The 20,907-nt window shown below is 42.5% G+C and overlaps 1 protein-coding gene and 1 long non-coding RNA gene across 3 annotated transcripts; one reads left to right on the plus strand and one right to left on the minus strand.

Moving 5' to 3' along the window:
* Nucleotides 1–334: 334 nt before the first annotated feature.
* On the minus strand, nt 335–16,545 carry SLC20A1 (solute carrier family 20 member 1). Of its 2 annotated transcripts, none has more exons than XM_077843276.1 (11): nt 16,400–16,545; nt 15,238–15,879; nt 14,945–15,085; nt 14,631–14,716; nt 8,916–9,012; nt 6,138–6,257; nt 4,382–4,651; nt 3,702–4,260; nt 2,764–2,949; nt 2,114–2,198; nt 335–1,285 (listed from the first exon to the last, which is right to left on the minus strand). In XM_077843276.1, exons 2-11 carry the CDS (start codon nt 15,584–15,586, stop codon nt 1,115–1,117), a joined length of 2,064 nt encoding a protein of 687 aa, XP_077699402.1. In that variant the 5' UTR covers nt 15,587–15,879; nt 16,400–16,545; the 3' UTR covers nt 335–1,114. The 2 variants fall into 2 exon arrangements, with proteins under 2 accessions (XP_077699402.1, XP_077699401.1); XM_077843275.1 differs by having other exon boundaries at nt 16,324–16,534.
* On the plus strand, nt 16,217–20,489 carry LOC144280846 (uncharacterized). Its single transcript, XR_013349250.1, has 2 exons — nt 16,217–18,544; nt 18,699–20,489. It is a non-coding gene; the product is annotated as an uncharacterized LOC144280846 (long non-coding RNA).
* Nucleotides 20,490–20,907: the final 418 nt, after the last annotated feature.

The following is a 20,907-nucleotide window of genomic DNA, read 5'->3' on the forward strand; positions in this document are numbered from 1 at the left end:
GCAAAGCTAGGAACACTCTAAAGGATCTGGTAAAACAGACCATTCAAACAGGAAAACTTTGTGGCTATCAAACAATGAGTAGATTTATACATGCTAACATGAAAGTATCTAGACTGTGCTATTACAAGGAAAAATGCCAAAAGGCTACAACAGTCGAATATATATATATATATATATATGCTGTGATCACAAACTTAACAAGGAGGAGTGGGGGGAAACTTAAGTGGGTCGGTAGTTCCCATTTAAGATATTCACATTCTCCTAAAAATGGCCTAGGGCTAATTCATTTGGAGTCCATATGCTTCAAATAAGAACAAAAACCATGAGGACAAAATTTTCTAGAAATTGTAGGCTTTTTTATTCAGTTAAGAGGTAGACAGATGAACATGGAAGGCTGTCCCATTTAACTTGTCCAAAGTTCATATTCCACTCCATTCATCCATCCCACACTGCCGGAACTCTTAAATAACCCAGACTGCCAGAAGGCTTTTTCTTCCTACTTCTTTTTAGCAATAATAGTCAATGAACTGCTTGCAAAGAAGTTACTACTAACTTAAATTTTCAGTGTCCAAAGAACCTCGTCCCTCTAAGAAGTTCCCACATATGCCAATGGAACCTGCCACTACCGACAGGAGGGCAGAGTACAAATGGCTCTATTTCTCTAAGAGACTACAAGGGAAGCTTCAGTTATGTTTCTGTTGTTAAGTCCCTGTGCATGTTAGGGCAGAAGCTGGTGAAACCACCAAAACAGAGCACATTGTCAAATGGCTCTGAATGGTTGTTTAAAAAAAAAAAAAAAGTTTTCTTCAGAGACAACATTAAAACATAATGGAATTGAAGCCTGATACAAAAAGTAGAGAATTATGTACAGGAATTCACAGCCCAGAAGGAAAAGGGACCTCAATAGGAACCAGTGGAAACCTGGCTATTTTACATAGCTAAGTTTGAGACAAGTCATATTTAGCACAAAAGCAATTATAGCACAAGTAACACTTCCCTCCCACAGCTCCCAAACTTTAAAAAGACTCTTGTCGGTCTTCTGTAACACTGTGATCCTTCTTCAAAGGAGCAGGAATGTGTAAGGTGGCCCCAAACATTGACATGAATTTTAATCTCAAATAGCTTTAGCTCTGAGGATGACATATTTGAAGAGTGCCATAATAGCAGCACTTATAATCCCAGAAATGGGGACCGTGACAAACCAAGCCATAAAAATGTTGCGGAAGAGTCGCCAGTCAACAGCCTTTTTGGATCGGAGCCAGCCAACGGATACAACAGATCCCACCTAGCAGAGAAAGGGGTATCAAGGAAACTGGTTAGTAAAGGCCAATGATATTTTGGTAACAGACATATGACCCTACATAGGTAAGGCGCCCCAGTCTGCTGGATGAGACAGATTCCATGAAAGATGGTCTGTAACAGGTTAAGAAACAGATTACTCATGGGAAGATGGAGGCAATATAAAAATCCAATCATTAAATCTGTGTTAATTGGGGTAAAATATGAAAACACTTCCTCTTTCCTGAGCTACTGGAATGTAATCAACTGCTTTAATAATGACTGTTTTTAATAAATTAATTTTCAAGTTTTCCAAACATCATTTTAGAGGGGGGCAGATATTAGACCTCATATAGCCAATCACCTGGAGATACCCTAGAAGAAAAAGGATGACTCACAGGCTCCATGAGACGAACCAACTTAAATTGCCTCAAGGAAGCCAGTTTCTTCCTTTTTCTACAGTTATTATATGGCCATCAAGCAACTTCAGAATTCAACAAGATTCTTAGTACTTCAGTTCTGAGAGGCTATGAATATATGCCTTCCATAAATCATGCTGCCCTTCAATAGCCCAGTAAGCCTTACAGATGGGCTAAACGGACTTTTGCCATCATTTGGGGATCACATACATTATTGGCTTAAATAAGAGTACTGACCCAAGGAATTGTAAATTATAAGCCTTTACGTTATTGTGGTCATTTGTCCTAAATTTGTAAACTCTTCAAAGACTTCAATTGCATAAAACTTTCTAAACCACAGTATCACGCTTAAAAACAAAAAACAAAAGTATTACTAGAACCATCCAATAGACACAGTACGTATACATTACACTTACTTTACAATGTGTTGTACTGATGGGAAGACCAATATTTGATGCAATTACCACAGTGAGAGCAGATGCCAATTCAATACTGAAGCCACTGAAGACATAAAAAGATTACTTGTCAAGAATGGAAGTTGTTTTTGTTTTATAAGCTAACCCTACCTCAAAGTTAACACAATCTTACTGTGCTCTACTCAGACAAAATCTTCACTAACATCTTTAATTTGCTATATAGCTCCTGAAATCTACTTTAAATCAGGCTCTCTTCCCTCTTCTTTAATGTTTTGAGGTTTTAAGTTTTACTGGAAGCCCATTATTAAAGTCTGCATGTTTATTATGAAGAATTTAATAAACAGTCTTAGCTCCTAAGACAAATAAATGACAAGTATACAGAGCTATTCACTACACACACACACACACACACACACCCCTTTCTCAGAAAAGTTACATTTTTAAGAGACCACCAGAGATGAATATTTGACCAAAATCATGCATAAGGGCCAGACAATATATAAAAATCTAAAAAGTTCACAACAAGAGTAATTATCAGGAACCTACACAAGCTTGGATTACATTAGCTGAACAATTGTGTGTTAATACTACATAGTATTACACACCCTAAGAAAATGAGCATTAGCTTAAGATCTGCTTTACCAACTTACCTAGAAGGTGTGATTGGTGTCAGATCTTTCCCCATGGTCTGGATAACTCTCCTTCCCCAAACCCACAGACCAATACAAATACCAACTCCACCATAAAGCAGAAGCCATATTGGTGTTGCTACTTTTGAAGAAACATCTCCTGTGTCATAAACCAGATACAAAGCAACCAGAGGACCAATGGCATTGCTGAAAGAAGAAAGAGGACAAAGATGATTTTTCAGGCAGAACTAGAACTCGGCAAGGTCCAGTTTGCTAAATGATCTACTAGATTATTTAAAGCAAAGTGGTCAAGCTCATTTAGGAAATGGTCCTTTCAATAGAAATAAATGGAACCCCAACATGCATAGCAGAAGAAAATGAAAGCTGCTCGCAGAAAAAAATCCCATGCATTTGGTGGCCTATTTTCCAACAGGTAGCCTAGAACTCAGGTTCCAATGACCAATTTACAAACCACAGAACTGAGGCTAACAGCCTCCAACTTCATTACCTAGGTCAGTGATTTTTAAGTTTTTCATCTCAGTCCACAGAATTTACTATCACAGAACTGGATCCTATCTCAATAAACAAGAAGCTCTCTCCATGAAGAATATCCGTGTTTATCATCTACAGTAACATTCTTTGTAATCTCTAAAGGAAAAGAATTTTTTTTAAAGACTATTTTTAAGTAATCTCTACACTCAACATGGGACTCGAACTTACAACCCTGTGATCAAGAGTCACGTGTTCTACCAACTGTGCCAGTCACAATTGGTAAAAAAAAAAAAAAAAGAAATTTTACTGCATATTTTATTAAGTCAGTAACTGCTATTACCACATCCTCTTTAGACTATTTATGTTCCATGGGGTGGTCTGAGTACCAAAGCCACAGCATAGCCTTATAAACGGGATAAGTGACATAAAAATAGAAAGTGTGATGCTGAGATTCCAAGTCAACTGACCTGACATCATTTCCACCATGGGCGAATGACCCAAAGCAAGCTGTAAGGATCTGCAAGAACTGGAAGAGGAGAGACACCTCTGGTTTATCCTGGTCATACCATTCTTCTAGAGAGCTGCTACTTCCTTTTCGGTCACCCAGACCCATGTCTGCCTTGACACTCATGTCCATCTCGGATGCCGAGTGAATATCAGACACAGCATTGCAGTAACTGGTGTAACTGTCCATTCGAATTCGCTTCTTGCTATCTGCGTTAGGCCATGTCAGCTTCTCCATTTCTTCCCCTTTCTGTTCACCTTCTTTGGCACGGAATGAATCCAGAGGCATGCCACAAATTGCCATGGTATAGGAAGTATAGCTATTGTTGCGCCTCAAGGGTTTGTCTCCAGAGTCTCCCATGCAGTCTCCCACCTTAGCAAGATGTAATTTATGAAGCAGCTCTTTGTATAAGCCAGAATCTTTATGCACGGTGTGATACTGATAGTGGCCACTGGAATTTATCTGGTTACTGACGGCTTGATTGAACTGAACAAGGTTCCCATTAGGCAACTGCACTGCCCCTGGCCAAGACCAAAACAGTAACACTAAATACAAAGAGCATCAGGTCCAAACAGTGAGCCTCCTCACCAGTACAAGTAACAAGTAAAATTCTATTTTCCCCACTGAAGAAACTCCACTCACCGTTCATGGCACTGTCTATGCTGGTTTCCTCTTTCAGATCCACGCTGGGAAGCCTCTCTCGCTCTGGAGCTTCCTCTAAGTCTCCAAGTTTGAACGAAACTGTTCTCTCCTCCACCACAGCCCGAAGGGGCACAGTGGCAGACCCTACCTCAGAAATGGGATTCCTGGTCTCAATATCACTGAGAGACAACTTTGTTTCTTCATGGTCTTCTTTCAAGCTATTCTTTTTTTCCATTAAGGGGCTTTCAGAAGGACTAGACTTTATTTCTCCTAGAAAAAAAGGGGTTTTTGATTTGGTTTTGACCAAACTCACTTGTTTCATATCTCACTTCTCCCCCCAAAAAATCCATCTCAAAATAATATATTTCAGTGAAAATTCAGGATAATTTTCCCTATCTACTTCAGTTGCCGTATCATGTATCTCTCCTTTGGGAAGAAATCAGCAATGCTTCAGAAATCAGAAACTTCTTCAGTAAAGAGCCAGACAGTAAAATATTTTAGGCTTTATGGGCTTTGCTGTGTATTCTCCTTTACGAAACAAAGGTTTTGGTATTACAAGGGTAAAAACCATTCCTAGGTTCCCTGCTGACCCATTCTGAGGTGAAAGGTACCTCAAAAGCATGACGCTGAGAGATTGAAAATTTACACTGCGTCCAATTCATGTTCTTTTTAAAAGAGGAATGACCTCAAACACAGCTCAATGCCAGTAAAGATTGCCACCTTGAATTTCCAGCTCTGTAAAACACAGGTATGCCTTAAGGTTCTGCCTTACGGTTCTAAATGCCCTGATTAGGCAGGAGCGTTTTCTGTCTACCAAGGCCCGTATGTTTACATGTTCATTCAGGCATCACAACCAAGCTACAGACCAGGACATAAAACATTAGCATGATTTGTCTCATCTTCTCCCAAACCAGGGGAAAAATGAGGTCAGGAAGTCATGTAAGCCTCACTCCCACCATGCGCTCGGCCCAAGCAGGCTAGCACAGACTAGAGCCTCTCTGAGCCACCTCAGTGCAGCTGCGTGACGCAGCACTCTTCCTAGTGCCCCTGCAGTCCATGCATCCCTCCACTTCCCGAAGAGGAACCTGAAATCACTAACCAAGCATTTGCAAATGAAAAGGGCAGAAAAAGATTATTCTAACAGATCTTAGCCAATAAGGAAATAAATACAAGATATAAAGAAGACAGACACTGACAAAATTTATTCCATTTAATTACACTCTACTACCACACACAGTAATGGTCTAATGATTCCCTCACATTAACACAGAAAATGTCTGCCTCTACAATCTCTGCTACAATTTTGAGAATTAGCCAAATCTAAAGTCAGATATTAATATGTGACTCAGCTTTGCATGTCTAAATCTGAAGTTACACACGGAAGAGGTTAGGACAAAGTTTCCTCCTTGACAATATTTCGTACCTACACCCCTATTAACACATTAAAATATCTTCACACTTCCCAATTAATGTTAAGCTACATCTCTGTTTGCTACCAGCAACTGATGTCAAGGTACACTAAAAAGTAGGTTAAATAAACAGTTTGTCCCCAGCACTGTCAAATATTTCTTTATGACTAGATCTCAGGTCATTACAAGTCAACAAAAATAGTTTGGACAATAAGCCATATCCTGAAATCTCATTTAAAATTTTGACTTTGCCAATCTATCCAAATAGTGGATTTTTATTAAGTGATCACACAAGAAGAAACAAGCACATTGCTAGTTAAAATGATCTGTCACAATTTGGTACTTACGTTCAATTTTTCTCTTCATCCTGGGACATACAAAGAACCAGACGATAAGGGCACAGAAAACTGCACAACCCACCGAGATGAGGATGGTGCCCCACAGAGGAAGTTTGTCAAAGCCCAGCACTAGGAGATAAAATGGTGCATCTTGAAAACCCCAGGGCAACAGCCCCCTGCAACAATGTGTAAACCCTCCTCTGGGGACTCTGGGGTTCCCCAAGCCAGCCCATCACCCTTTTCTAACTGCTACCAGCCTTAGGTCCACAGGGTTTATAGTGCTAATGACTACACAAATTCAGGAGGGGAGAAAAATCCCATGGTCATCTGAAACCCACACCTCCACCTCTGGCCCACTCTCCACACCTGTTAGATTCAAGTATCCCAACCTCCTTCGAAAACTAGCTCTTTTCCTTTCTTTGCTTAGTAGAGAATAAGGATCACTATACTGAGGATCTGCAACTAGCTATGGAAAAAAAAAATGGAAGTGTTCCACTCCCTAAACTCCAGATGGTAGCTGCCACACATTATGTTTGCACATACAGATTTTGATGTTAAAAAAGAAAGGGTCCCCAAGAGTCAAATTTGTCATACTGACAGAATTCTCTGTGGAAGTTATCACATCCATTGTATTACCCTCCAGTAAAATCCTTTAACGAGATTATCTCTTAGGAGACATTATCAAACTAAGATACAGAAAACCAGAATATTATCTATCAAAAGATAAGAATAGTTCAAAGGGCTATCTTTCACAAAAAGAAAATAGTTTAGTGGTAATTTCATTAACAAGCCCTATCTTAGAGACTTGCCTACTTTTCACCTGACTTTGGGATCATTAGTATCATTCCTCACCTGCTTATGACTCAAATGCCAACAGACTCCAAGCTACTAGCCTAGACTAATGACAGAAGCAACGCACTATAGAATTCTATTAAGCCTAAAAGATGTTATAATAATCTATAGTTCATCCAAGAATAGCTTGGCTACCTGCAGTTCTTTTGCTTTTTATTCTGATTAGGAATTAAATTACTTATAAAATGGAAAATCTATTGTCCCAATGATTGATATTTAAAAATCAGATATAAATTATAGTCTCTTCAAAACTAAAGGTTCTATAGTGACTATAAATCTTTCCATTTTAATTCCTATCAATTCTAACCATGTGATTAGTCACACAAACTAAAATATACATGAAATTTAATAAATCTCTATCACAATTTAAATTTGCCTATATTCAAAGTCCAAAAGGGTTTCAAAATAAGAGGGGAAATTTTTCTTGTAAATGATCCACAAAGAACAGAAAATGTTCCAAGTTCCTTCTTCAAAAACAATTGAAAGTTTACGTTTCTGATTTCACTGAACTATGAGCTTTGCTCTACCAGTTAAAACATCAGTGCTCAGAGCCTCACAAGACTTTTTTAGTTTAGCACGAAGCAGTCAATTTAAAACAAAAGAAATGTAGCATCCAAGTTTTTCTTTGCCTGTACCATTTGGTTAAGGAATCTTTATCTCCTAAGTAGGATCAATATTCTCATAAAGTTGTCCATTTTCTTTCCTAATTATTCTAAAATTAAAGACAAGGTTAAAAATACTTAGCTAATTCCATTTTTGGTGACTTATTACTTCAGTGAAGTTTAAGAAGCAAGTTATAATCTATTAGTTAGAAAAGTGATCAATTTAGTGGGCCCCAATGAGCATTAAAAAAAGCTAGAGAACTGTCTGAAAATAGGAGTATACAGCATATCGTGAGGGTAAGTAGCTTCAAAATACTATTCTGTTGGGATGCCTGGGTGGCTGAGCAGTTGAGCATCTGCCTTCAGCCCAGGATGTGATCCTGGAATCTCAGGATCGAGTCCCACATCGGGCTTCCTGCATGGAGCCTGCTTCTTCCTCTGCCTAGGTCTCTGCCTCTCTCCTGTGTCTCTCGTGAATAAATAAATAAATCCTTAAAAAAAAATACTATTTTGTTTTTCCCTCCTCTCTGTCTCTACACGTGTGTCTTGGGTAGCAATGTACAATGTATTTTTTCCAGTGGGTCACAATCAAAAGATCTAAAGTCACTGACTTGACCATCAAGTCAAATGACCCTAGGGAGCAAAACTGAACTGATCAAAGCATGTACTGTCCTGATCTGTTACAAGTGATTGATCTTTTTCAGTTGCTAAATTAAACATGTATAATTTAATCCATACTTTGCCTTAGTCCCAAAATAAAAGTAATCATTTCAATCTTTATATCCTCACAAATTATTTCCTCATAGCTGCAAAAATTCTTCTTCCAAGTGTACTTAGACCAGTTGTTAAACATCCCAACTCTTCTTATTCAAGCAGATTCAGGAAGTAAATTTAGTGCTTAGAAACCAAAGTAGCTCCATTTGGGAGAGAAAAATGAGAATATCCAGCAAACCAGTCCTAAATGACCGATTATTGAAGACCAAATATAACTAATGACTCTTCAGTAGTCAGTAGTCGAGGTCAGTATAATTCCAGTATTTTTTAGCATAATAGATAGGAAAAAGGGAGGGAGAAGATCATATTATCGGTGGATCCTGTGAAGACTAAAGAGTAAAGGTCTGTAGTGATTTAGAATCTGAGCAGGTCTCTTTGGTTGAAAAACTATCTAGGTTAACTCAGCATACACTAGCCTGCAGCCTTCTGAAATGGGCGCAGGCCAGCCACCTTCTAGGAGATTTCAGCCCTGTAAAGCAAAAAGGGGTAAATTGGGCATTTAATGCAAGTTTTATAAACAACTTTAAATTCACATTTAAATATTTTGATATGTACTTACAAGGTGCTCCAGTATACATGATGGAAAAAAGGTTTATTCCAACTGTGCAAGCATAGAAAACTGGCAAAGCTCGCAAACCATTAGGAACTGGATCTGCCTGTAAAAAATCATGATGATCAATACCTTAAAAGGTGTTAGTTATTTCCACAGAACCTTGTAAAAGGGTAGATTCAAGAATTATAGTGCCAGTTAATGGCCTCCATAATAGTAGGAAAAACCCAATTGGCCTTGTTCCTGGAAGTCTCCCTACCAAGGCTGATCTCATCTTTTACATCTACCTAAATTTAAGTTTCTACTTGTTTTTCTTTTTAATTATTGGGGGGAGGGGGTGCTATTTCTAACAAGGCTACCTATACCAATGACTGGGAATATCTCAATCAGTTTCATGACCCACTGTTTTTGTTTTTTTGTTTTTTAAAGATTTTATTTATTTATTCATGAGAGACACAGAGGGAGAGAGGCAGAGACACAGGCAGAGGGAGAAGCAGGCTCCATGCAGGGAGCCCAACATAGGACTTGATCCCGGGACTCCAGGATCACGCCCTGGGCCAAAGGCAGGCGCTAAACTGCTAAGCCACCCAGGGATTCCCATGACCCACTGTTCTAAGGTACCTGATATCCAGATGTAAATCTGAACATCCATCTGAGAAGTACTATACGTTTGTAAAAGATGTCAAGAAATAGACTATGAGGGGAGGTGGGTGGGGGGAATCAGAAACGATGACAGGCACTGTGGAGGGCACATGATTAGATGAGCACTGAATGTCATACTATATGGTGGCAAAATTGAATTTAAATAAAATTTTTAAAAAGAAAGAAATAGACTGAGGTGTTAGGACATTTCTCACCATGTCTGCAAAGATTTCTTAAAACCAAAACATGCAGAATTTACCTGCAACCATCTTTTCTAGACATCAATAAACATGCCATTATTAATGTTTATCAAAGTGCAAAGATAAAAATCAACTGTACAGGGATCCCTGGGTGGCGCAGTGGTTTGGCGCCTGCCTTTGGCCCAGGGCGCGATCCTGGAGATCCGGGATCGAATCCCACGTCAGGCTCCCGGTGCATGGAGCCTGCTTCTTCCTCTGCCTGTGTCTCTGCCTCTCTCTCTCTCTCTCTATCAAAATAAATAAATTAAAAAAAAAAAAATCAACTGTACACTAAGTCTCCTCTTCATTAAACAAGACTGTTGAAAAAAAAAAAAACAGACTGTTGTAGAACACTATCCTGGGCACTAAAATATGGGAATAAATGAGACAAAATTCCTGCCCTCAGAGAACTTACATTTACATTCCAGTACAGAATAAAGTAGCAATAAATATTATGAAGAAAATAAAGGATAAGGGGAAGTGATGGAAGGAGACGCACACTAGGACTATGAGGGGTACAAAGACATAGGTGGTTAAGTCAACAAACTCTGTACATACCTAAGGGTGGAAAAAAAAAAAAAAAAGCAAGCCACTTTGGGGGGGAGGGAGAGAATGTTCCAGACAGAGATATCAGCAAGTACAAAAGCCCTGAGGCAAAAACTCAAAATGTTTAAGGAATTGCAAGGCCAGTGTGACTAGAAGTAAGAAGAGTTCCACTTACAACAAATGTGTAATAATTCTACAGGAAAACACTAAAATCAATCACTTCAAGAGAACACAGATTTGAATATACAGAAAGACTAAACTTTGAAGATGTTATCCAAAGGTTTAATGTTGTCTTGATCACAATCCAAAAGAAAATCTTGAGAAAAAGACCCAAAGTGATTCTAAATCTTCTGACTAGGGACGGATGGCTGGCTCAGTCGGTGGAGCATGTGACTCTTGATCTCAGAGTTGTGAATTCAAGCCCCACAATGGGCACAGAGAGTATTTAAAAATAAAATCTTTTGGGCAGCCCTGGTGGCTCAGCAGTTTAGTACTGCCTTCGGCCCAGGGCGGGATCCTGGAGACCGGGGATCAAGTCCCATGTCAGGATCAAGTCCCATGTCAGGCTCCCTGCATGAAGCCTGCTTCTCCCTCTGCCTGTGTCTCTGCCTCTCTCTCTCTCTCTCTCTGTCTCTCTCAGGAGTAAATAAGTAAAACCTTTAAAAAAAAAAAAAAAATCTTGGGACACCTGGGTGGCTCAGCGGTTGAGCCTCTTCCTTCGGCTCAGGGCGTGATGCTGGAGACCCGGGATCGAGTCCCACATCGGGCTCCTTGCATAGAGCCTGATTCTCCCTCTGTCTGTGTCTCTGTCTCTGTGTCTTTCATGGATAAATAAAATCTTAAAAAAAAAAAATATTTAAAAAATAAATAAATAAAGCTTCTGATTAGGGTAATCGGACATTAGGACGAGGGAGGTAGAGGCCAGAGATGCACTCAACAGAAGATGCTGTTCCAAATCAGTAGAAATGAGCCCTCACAGAAAACCACTTTGAATTTTAGCTTCCATACTTTAGCAATGAAAACCAGAAAACCACTTTGAATTTTAGGTAGCCATACTTTAAATATACATATATAATATATAAATAAATATACAAACAAATAAATGCTACAAATAGGAAAGTAAAATAAAAATAGCTTATGCCCAATAACTATTCTATACCTAGAAACTGTTAAGAATCCTGGAATAACTCAACAGGGTGGATCACACTCCAAGGACAGTCAATAAAGTTATAAATTTGATGCGTACATGCATTTTTCTTCTAAGAACTATCCATGGTTTTAAAAGCCCCCCAAAGCCAAAACCTGTTAGGGTTCTATAAACATTATATAGGGACCTCTCAACTGATTTTTTTTTTAAGATTTATTTATTCATGAGACACACACAGAGAGAGGAAGAAACATAGGCAGAGGGAGAAGCAGGCTCCTTGCAGGGAGCTTGATGTAGGACTTGATGCCCAGACTCCAGGATCACCGGAGCCGAAGGCAGATACTCAACCACTGAGCCACCCAGGCATCCCTTAACAGATTTTCAAATACTTTTAGGTAATATGGTACTGAATCAAATTAATAAGAGTCGGCAGTAGCTTATGTTTTGTTTTTCTATATAGCCCAATTATATATTCCCTGAAGGTAGCCAATAATTAATTAGTTGGGGGGAAGGTAGGGAATGAATGATACTACTATGGTTTATTATGAAACACAGGCTCATAATTTTAAAAAAGGCTAAGTTCAGTGACGCCTGGGTGGCTCAGCGATGGTTGAGCATCTGCGTTGGGCTCAGGGCGTGATCCCGGGATCCCTGATTGAGTCCCACACTGATCTCCCCACAGGGAGCCTGCTTCTCCCTCCTATGTCTTTGCCTCTATGTGTCTGTCGCTCATGAATAAATAAATAAAATCTTAAAAAAAAAAAAAAACAAAAAAAGGCTAAGATAATAAATTGGCTGGGAGGGGAGGGGATAAAACAAACTGTGTCCTCCCTTTTGCTTCCTCCCGACTCGTCTCTGTCCCACACAAGAGATAACCACAGCTAACAACTTTAGAGTATTTTTTATTACTGTATGACCCATCTGACATGCACCTGAAACTTTACCTGGAAATAATGTAAATATCTCATCATCCAGTTATGTGCGATGTGAAAAGAAGATCTTCATAACTCCCTGTCTTCAACCAGACTAGCCCATTGTTTACATACTGGATGTTTCCACAAGCCTTTGTCTAAAGAAAAAGGCTCCTCTGAGTTTGAAAAGATGTCCTAGATTTAATGGGATTCTTAACAAAAGGGAGAATGCTGAAGAACCCAGTTTTCTCTGACTAGCATTTAAATACTCCACAGGAAAACTTTCCCTTTTCCCCTATTTCTTGTTTACTGCCCCCCAGTCCTTAAGGAGAAGTACCTCACCTCCTTTCTGGTTTTTCCTACTACTAGACTACCCAATACCCTTGAACAGACATTCAAAAAACAGAAAATTTTGAAAAATCAATTTTAATATTAATTCCCCAAATAAAATCTTAAGTTGGAAAGCATCTAAATGGTCAAATATTCAGACTTTAGCTTACTAGCATAAAGTTGTTTTTTTCTTGGGATTTATAATCTAACAGTAATCAGAACTATTCACATTCATCACCTAAAAACTCACTGATAGATTGGGCCATGACAAGGAAAGGGGGGTTTGGAGATAAAGAAGTTCCTCAAAATCAATATCGTTTTAAACACTATTCCAATCATTCTTGATCATGTCCATTCTCATTCCCACATGAATAATACATAGTTAAGAAGTTAACATATTTAACTTAAGCTCTCAATTGTGGGTAAAAAAATACCTGCCATGCATTTCTCAAATGAGAAATCCTGGGCACTAAAAATCCCTCTTCACATCTCTGAGCACCATCATTATCCCTCCAAAAAAGAAGACAAGTTTGTTTTGTCTTGTAATACACAAAGCCTCCCCAGAATCAGAACAATCTGCTTCCCAATAATCAACAAAGACGCAGTGTAAAACTTTTATAAAGCAGGAATCCCTAACAGGGGATCCTATTAATTCTCCTGGTTCTCTAGTATGGAGCAGGCTATATGGCTACAATAAGAACATTGAAAAATCTGACCTATGACTACTGGTAAGCCTCAAATCTAAGAATCATGTTATATGGTACGGCAGTTGTGGGGATTGAGAGGGTAGGTGCTCATCACACTTGTTTCCGAAGTAGAACAATACCAAACTTCTAATCCATTAGTAACAATGAACTATTTACTCTCGAATTACAACCAACTACACGTTTCAAATTTTCCAAGTATTCAACTGCTATACTCTGCCAGACTCAGGCCATAGGAAGAGTGATTCATGAATCAACTTATCAGTCATTATTTCTAGAGGTACAAACCCTTCCCTACAGCAGCTTACAACTAGTCCAAACAAGTGGGTCTGAATATATTCTTACCCCTTGGGATTAAGCTACCTATCTCCCTTCACTCAGATTTCTACAGTTTAGGAGCATTTTTAAGAACTTACAATGGACCGTTAAGAGCTATTCACCTCAGAAAAAGGACAACTTTGTTTCCTGAGAAAAATGCATTTATTCTTATTCAGTAAGTAACTCAGTCCAGCAACAACATCCCTTGTTGTCTACATTTTGGAGCCAGCATCAGACTTCTTGATAAAAGAAATGCTATTGGGTCACTCAAAAGGGATTTTCAAATGGGGCAGGAAATTAAATGACTATCTGGAATTTTTTTTTTTTTTGCCAAGAAAAACAAAACAAACCAAAAACTACCTTTACTGGCTCTTTTTACCTAGTCTAAGAAATTACTCAAGTCACTGTGAGAGACTGAGTCCCCACCTAGAAACTTATAAACTGGTTAGGATAATCAAAACTAACTACCTGGAGACCCAAACTACTCAATTTAACTATTAGCTAAAAAAAAAAAAAAAAAAAAAAAAAGCCACAAGAGACATTGTGACTCACTGAACCTCAAGCTTATAAGTCAAACTGGATTGTATATGATGGTTTAGGTAAAGCAATCATCTGCAAACACCTGTACAAAGCCACCCTGAATAAATTTCCTTATTTTTTCATTCCCAGCTTCTCCTATTACTTGGCACACCAGAGTACTCATTCAATTTTCCGTTCCTGAATGCATTCTTGATTATTGAAAACTTGTTTCTTTGAGAGAACTCAGCAACATATAAGACATATACCGAACATAAATTTTTTAATTTTCCAAACCCATACCAATCATATCTGCAAGAATGCCAGCAGTCTGAATCCCATCAAAGGTCATAAAAGAGGTGAAAGATTACCTTACGGAGGATGAATGCACGAACAAGGAAGAATAAAATTCCAGACATAATACCAGAAAGCAGTGGAGAGATGAACCAAGACATCACTGGAACAGAACACATTTAACAAAAAAAAAAAAAAGTCAACTAATGAAAATCAGAAACCAAAAGAAAAAACCCACTTTAAATTTTAATATTGTATCTTCAAAACTTCCTATCCCTCCATTTTACACCATATATTTGACATAATGCCATGGTAGCACATAACAAGAATAAAAATTTTAAAACCCTCCAATAAAAAATACAATTTAAAAACCATTTAGAATTAAACATACCAATTTTTATCAGTTCAGACCACTTGACACCCTCCTGCCCTTTTGCCACAAGAGAGAAACCAATGGTTGCACCAACAATACAATGGGTTCCAGAAATGGGAAGCTTCAAAAACGAAGCCACTAGTTGCCACACAGCAGAACCTGAAACACAGGCAAGTCTCATTAAATGACAAAATTCCTAGGACTGCAGTACGTTCTGAAGAAAAAAAAATCTGAAAAGGAGAGCCCAGAAATGGAACTACCTACCCATTTGCTCACCCACCCCTAAGGGGCAATACATAAAAAGAACTTACCAAACATCGCACTGACGGAGCCGGCCATCAACAGCTGTTGGGTCGAGTTGTACATCTCCACGTCGATCAAGCCCTTCCTGATGGTTTCGCTCACTTTGGCCCCCAGTAGGGCGGAGCCCACGGTTTCAAAGATACTAGCTAGGATGCAGGCTTGCTTGAGGGTCACTACACCTGAGCCCACAGCTGTACCAAACGAATTTGCTACATCATTGGCTCCCACGGAGAATGCCAAGACAAATGCAATAATGAAGCCCAGGATCAGCATCCATAGGTAGTCCACCTTCAGTGGACCAGAAGCAGCAGTAGCAGCAATAGTACTGGTAATCAGCGTTGCCACGGTAGATGCCATTCTCTAGACTAGTGGTTTGTTTTCTTTTTTTGTTTTTTTTTGTTTTTTAATTATAAGAGAATTACTGAGCGGCTTTCGAGATGTGTAAACAGAATATGAGGTATCAAAAATGCTATAATAAATAATATATATTATATAAAATTAAATACTGTAAACTACGGCACAGAAACCGAGCTGGGGAGTTACTGCTATACGCTGCGTATGGGCATCTGTTGTCTGGGGTTTCTTTGGCTCTGGAGGGCTAAAAGCGAGGAGAATTCCATGGCGGAGAAGAGAAAGGACGCAAGTTCATCCTGGGGGGAGGGGGGAGAAAATAACAATAGCAGCGCGCCCTTGGGGGACCGGAGTGGCGCCCCGCGCTGGCCCACGCGGCTGGGGGGGGGGGGGGCCGGGGGAGACCTTGTCCTCCGCCCGCAGCCCCCCGGCCCCGACCCGAGCAGGGCGCGCCAGGCGGCGGGCACGTGGCGCCGGGGACCTCCTCGGCCGGCGCGCGCCCAGCCCGCCGCCCAGCCCGCCCGCGCGCGCCCTTCCCACGAAAACCGGAAAAAGGCCGTTCCCGCGCGCGCCGCCCGGGGACCGCCAAAAAGGCCCGCGGGCGGGCGGGCGGGCGGGCCGGCGGGGTGGGGGAGGGAGGAGGGCAGAAACGAAGCGAGGATCCGGCCGCGTCCCGCGCCACGGCGCTGGCGCCCGGCCCCACAGCGAGAAGAAAGCCTTTCCAAGGTGGCGCCACCACTCACCAGAGGAAACGGAGGGCCGAGCGGGAGACGACGGGAGCAGGTAGCGGCGGGGGGCTGGAGCCACGGACGCACGCACCTGTGAGCGACGAGGCGACGGCCCGGGCGGAGGCTCCGAGGACGGTCCGGCGGGGCTCGGCGACCCACCCGGGAAGCACCCGCGGGCGCCTCAGCGGCCGAGAAGGAGCAGCACGCAGCGCGCGCCGGCAGCCATCACTCTGGCGGCACGCGCCGCTGGCCGCTACTTATAGCCCGGCGCCGCGCCCCGCGTGACCCGCCGCGCCTCGCCCCGGCTCCGGAGCCCCGCCCCCGGGTGGCGCAGCCCCCACCGGCCGGCGTGCCCAACCGGGTGAGCCCAGCGGCGGCGCTCATTGGCCGGGCCCGCGCGGGCGGCCACGCCCCCGGCGGGGAGGGGGTCCACGTGGGGAGGGCCAGCCCCCTCTGCAGCCTCGCCCTGGCATCTGTGCGGAGTGCGGCGGCGCCGGGTAGCTCAGGGGTAGGGGGCCCCGGCGCTAGCGCGGGAGGCCGTCCAGTGGGGTTATGGAGGCCGCGACCAAGGTCGTCCGCACCCCCCCCCCGCCCCCCGACCCGGCGGGCCCCATTTCACGGTGCTGATCGCTTCGTCTCCAGCTTCCCTTTGAGCGCACTGGTGACCTGCCGCGTCCGGAGGCCGCACCTGGGCGAGGTCCCCGCCCGTCCGTCCAGTGACGCTGCCGGGGAGCTCGAGCCCTCGGGCTCCGGATCCAGTCCTGGCACGTTGGCGCACCTGTGACTTGCCCTTGGCCAGACAGGCACTGGCCCTCGCGGGGGTAGGGAGAAGGCTCACGTGGTCGCTTTGCTCCCGCAGTCATGCACTTGGGTGAGAACAGAGAGACCGAGGAGTCACGAGGACCAGGTTGTCTCCCCGTTGATGGCGCAGAACCTCTGAAAGGCCGTGGATCATTAATTTCCCCGTAGTAGACCTGTGTTTTCTGCGTGGTGGCTGGGCCGGGGCGGGGGTGGGGGAGGACACTGCTTCAGATTCAAATCCTGACTCCTGCTTGCTGCAGTGTGTCACCTTGAGCAAATTCCAGATCTCTCCGACTGCACTGCCAACGAATGGAAACTGTTAACAGTGGCAGGACTACTTTGTTGGCAGGACTTAAATGAGTTAACGTGTGCGAATGTGACCAGAACGTTCAGTAGGCACAGAATGCTAACTTCCGGTTTGCTCTTAATATATTTTTTTTTAAATGCTTGTTTTAGGATGTAGGAAAGGGTGTAAAGGGACGTTCTCTGTGCATCCCAGAAGCTTTCCTGTTCTTTTGATGTAAAGAATGATTTCTGATCTCCTACAGGGTACGTAATGTAGTTTTGACATTAATAAGATTTGTTCTGAGTATTTGGGGGCATTCACTCTATTGTGCGGCTTAAGATCAAAACTAATCATGCCGGGAGATTAAAGTCGTGGTTTCTTGTCAGGGTTGTAGTGAGATTGAAGAATTTCAACTAGAAATACTTACCAGGCTTAGAATGTTCTGGAGCACTCCCCACCTTTTTGCCATCTCTAGTAGCAGGGCACTGAATCCCGGAAGGAAAGATGCTATAAGCCATTGCTATGTCTGGGACATCGATGGGGGCTTAAACTACGTGTAAGTATCCCCTGACCTGCCCATAACATCTGGTGCAGTTCTGTGAGTAACTGCAAAGCTCTGGGTCCCAAGGTCATGTCTGAAACAGAAAGGGCATGTCCAGGAGCAATGACCCAAGAATGCAATTCTGATGTAATCCTGGCACCTTAAAACGTACTCCTCCCTCCACCTTCAGTTCATTTCAAGGTTATGAAAAAATTAAATCAAAGGTCCTTAGTGTTCTGCCGCTTAAAACAATAATTTTGGGTTGGAGGAGGTATGTGTGAAATAGGTGGAGGGGATTAAGAGAACACTTATCATGATGAGCACTAAGTAATGTGTTAAATTGTTGAATCATTATACACCTAAAACTAATGTAACACTGTATGTTAATTATACTTGAATTTCAAAAATAAATAATAAAAATTTAAAAACAATGTTCAAAGCAGCTATTTGTAAGGGAATTGCTTAAAACTTTTCACAGCATGTGTGGTTTGTTTGATTTTTTTTTTTTTTTTCATTTTGTCCATACTTTTTCTGGCCTGTGGTATTAGCCCTTCCAGTTTGCAAATACTTGCTGGACAACCTCTGTGTGAGGGGGTGGGGCAGCCACAGTGAGTAGCCATCAGGGTGAGAGTTCACCCTCGGGCCCCTTGGAATGGGTTGGTAGGGAATAGGAGAGCCCTGGGGCAGAGATTCAAAGAGACTTCCCCTTGCATTACAGATGAATTCCCTCAACATCTTTAGACTGATCCTTTCCTTCCTCAGGACAACAGAGTGCTGCCTCTGCCAACCAGGTTACAAGGAGAGAGAAGTTGGAGATTGGGGTGGGTCCTGGCCACCTCACCATGGAAGAGAGGGTCAGTGGGGTACAGCCCTTAGAGACCTGGACTTGCCTTGGTCCTGACACCTTCATCCTCCCATAGGGGAGGAAAGGTAGGACTCTGCCTGTAAGAGAAGTTACAGTGTGGAAAGAGAAGGTAGGACCCCCAAGTCATGCACAAATGACACTGGTTCTGACCTTATCACTAAACTTGGAAAAGAGGGTAGAGATCCTAATGATAATGTTTATCTATTAGAGTCAAGGTGTTGGTACACACCCTTTAGGATCTTAGGCCATTCAGTCTAGTGATTAAACACAGACTGTAAAGCCAGATTACCTCCTCTGCTATTCACTAGTCATATGACCAAGGGCAAATAAATTCTCTGCCTAATTTCCCTCATCTGTAGAGGTGAAATGCAGAGTTCCTACTTGATAGGGCCATTGTGAGGACTTAGTGTGTAAAAAAACTCTTCTAGAGTTCTCACACATGGCTAGTGCTACCTCAGCATTCATACTGCCCTTACCTGCTGAAGCCCTACTGTGTGTGTGTGTCTGTGTGTGTGTGTGTGTGTGTGTGTGTGTAAGGTGTCAAAGCTATGATCCAGCCCAAGCTCTTTTAGACTTCTCCCACTGCTGATAAAAAAATGGGAGGCGGGATCCCTGGGTGGCTCAGCTGTTTAGCGTCTGCCTTCAGCCCAGGGCATGATCCTGGAGACCAAGGATCCAGTCCCACATCAGGCTCCCTGTGTGGAACCTGCTTCTCCCTCTGCCTGTGTCTCTGCCTCTCTGTTTCTCTGTGTCTCTCATGAATAAATAAATAAATAAATACATCTTTTAAAAAAAATGGGAGGCCATACGGACACCTGGGTGGCTCAGCAGTTGAGCGTCTGCCTTTGGCTCAGGGCGTCATCACAGGATCCAGGATAGAGTCCTACATTGGGCTTCCTGTGGGGGGCCTGCTTCTCCCTCTGCCTATGTCTCTGCCTCTCTCTCTATCTCTCATGAATAAATAAATAAATCTTTAAAAAAAATGAGGCCACAAAATCCTGGGGACTTGCTGCCAGAGGGGGAAGGGCAGTGTGTGGCACAAAACATATGGGGGGCTCACTGGCCTGGGCAGAGGACATCTTCGGTAGATCAGAGTCCCTGCCATCGAGCTTGGAAGCCCAAAGGACCCGACCCATCCTCTTCAAAGAAGACAGAAAGACAGCCTACTATATGCTGCTAAACACCAACCTGGCACTGTGGGCTCAGGAGCTTTCTGGAAGATGTTTCCATCCCTCACTAACTCAAGGGAGTTAAGTTTCTGAGAGCTGGGAAAGCAGACCCACCAGCCCCTCTAGACCTGCAGAAGTGGGAAAAAGGAGGCTTCCTGAGCCTGAAAGACACTTGCAGTCCAGGAAATGCATCTGAGGTCACTGTTCAATGAGCATGAACCAAGTATCCGGGAAATAGTCTACTTGGAGGGGCAGGGACTGCAGTGGCAATGGGAACATCTTGGAGCCAGACCAGGATCCGAGGCAATTTCAGAGACTGTCCATTAGGACTGGGATAGAGGGACGCCTGGGTGGCTCAGGGCGTGATCCTGGTCCAGGGATGAAGCTCCGCATCAGGCTTCCTGCAAGGACCCTGCTTTTCCCTTTGCCTATGTCTCTGCCTCTCTATGTCTCTCATGAATAAATAAATAAAACCTTAAAAAAAAAAAAAAAGGACTTGGATGGAGTAGGAAAAAGAAAGTAGGAACCTTTGAATAAAGGAAAATCATCTCGCCTCTATCCACCACTCCCTTCCACTTGGCTATGGTCACAGATGAATGAGGTCATAGTATCTATGATTGTTTGATTGGATGTTTACAAGTGCCAAACATTGCTTCAGGTGGTCTGTGTGTATCATCTCATGTGACACTCTACATAAACCTCAGGTTGCCATACCTTATTTTACACTCAGAGAAACCGAGGCACAGAGAATAAAGCAACATGTAAAAACTCCAAGTTCATAGGTGCTTCTTCCCTGGCTGTCAGTAAGTGCAGAGGCAAATATGATGCCCTCGGGTGTTAATTCTTATTTGCACTTAACACATCTACTTGCCCTTTCTTTCCTCTTTATTTTTATTAACTTTGTTGTTTTTACCCTGTTGTTTCTCCTGCCTACATA

Source organism: Canis aureus, chromosome 12 (genome assembly GCF_053574225.1).
Source record: "Canis aureus isolate CA01 chromosome 12, VMU_Caureus_v.1.0, whole genome shotgun sequence".
In the NCBI taxonomy this organism is placed as follows: domain Eukaryota; kingdom Metazoa; phylum Chordata; class Mammalia; order Carnivora; family Canidae; genus Canis; species Canis aureus.

What these genes read in the sequence shown, in the direction of transcription:
- SLC20A1 (XM_077843276.1), bottom strand. Translation starts at nt 15,586, where the DNA reads ATGGCATCTACCGTGGCAACGCTGATTACCAGTACTATTGCTGCTACT. An exon ending in CATAGACAGTGCCATGAACG is followed by an intron (nt 4,261 to 4,381) that starts GTGAGTGGAGTT and finishes GGTCTTGGCCAG; the next exon opens with GGGCAGTGCAGTTGCCTAAT. An exon ending in ACACCAATCACACCTTCTAG is followed by an intron (nt 2,199 to 2,763) that starts GTAAGTTGGTAA and finishes TTATGTCTTCAG; the next exon opens with TGGCTTCAGTATTGAATTGG.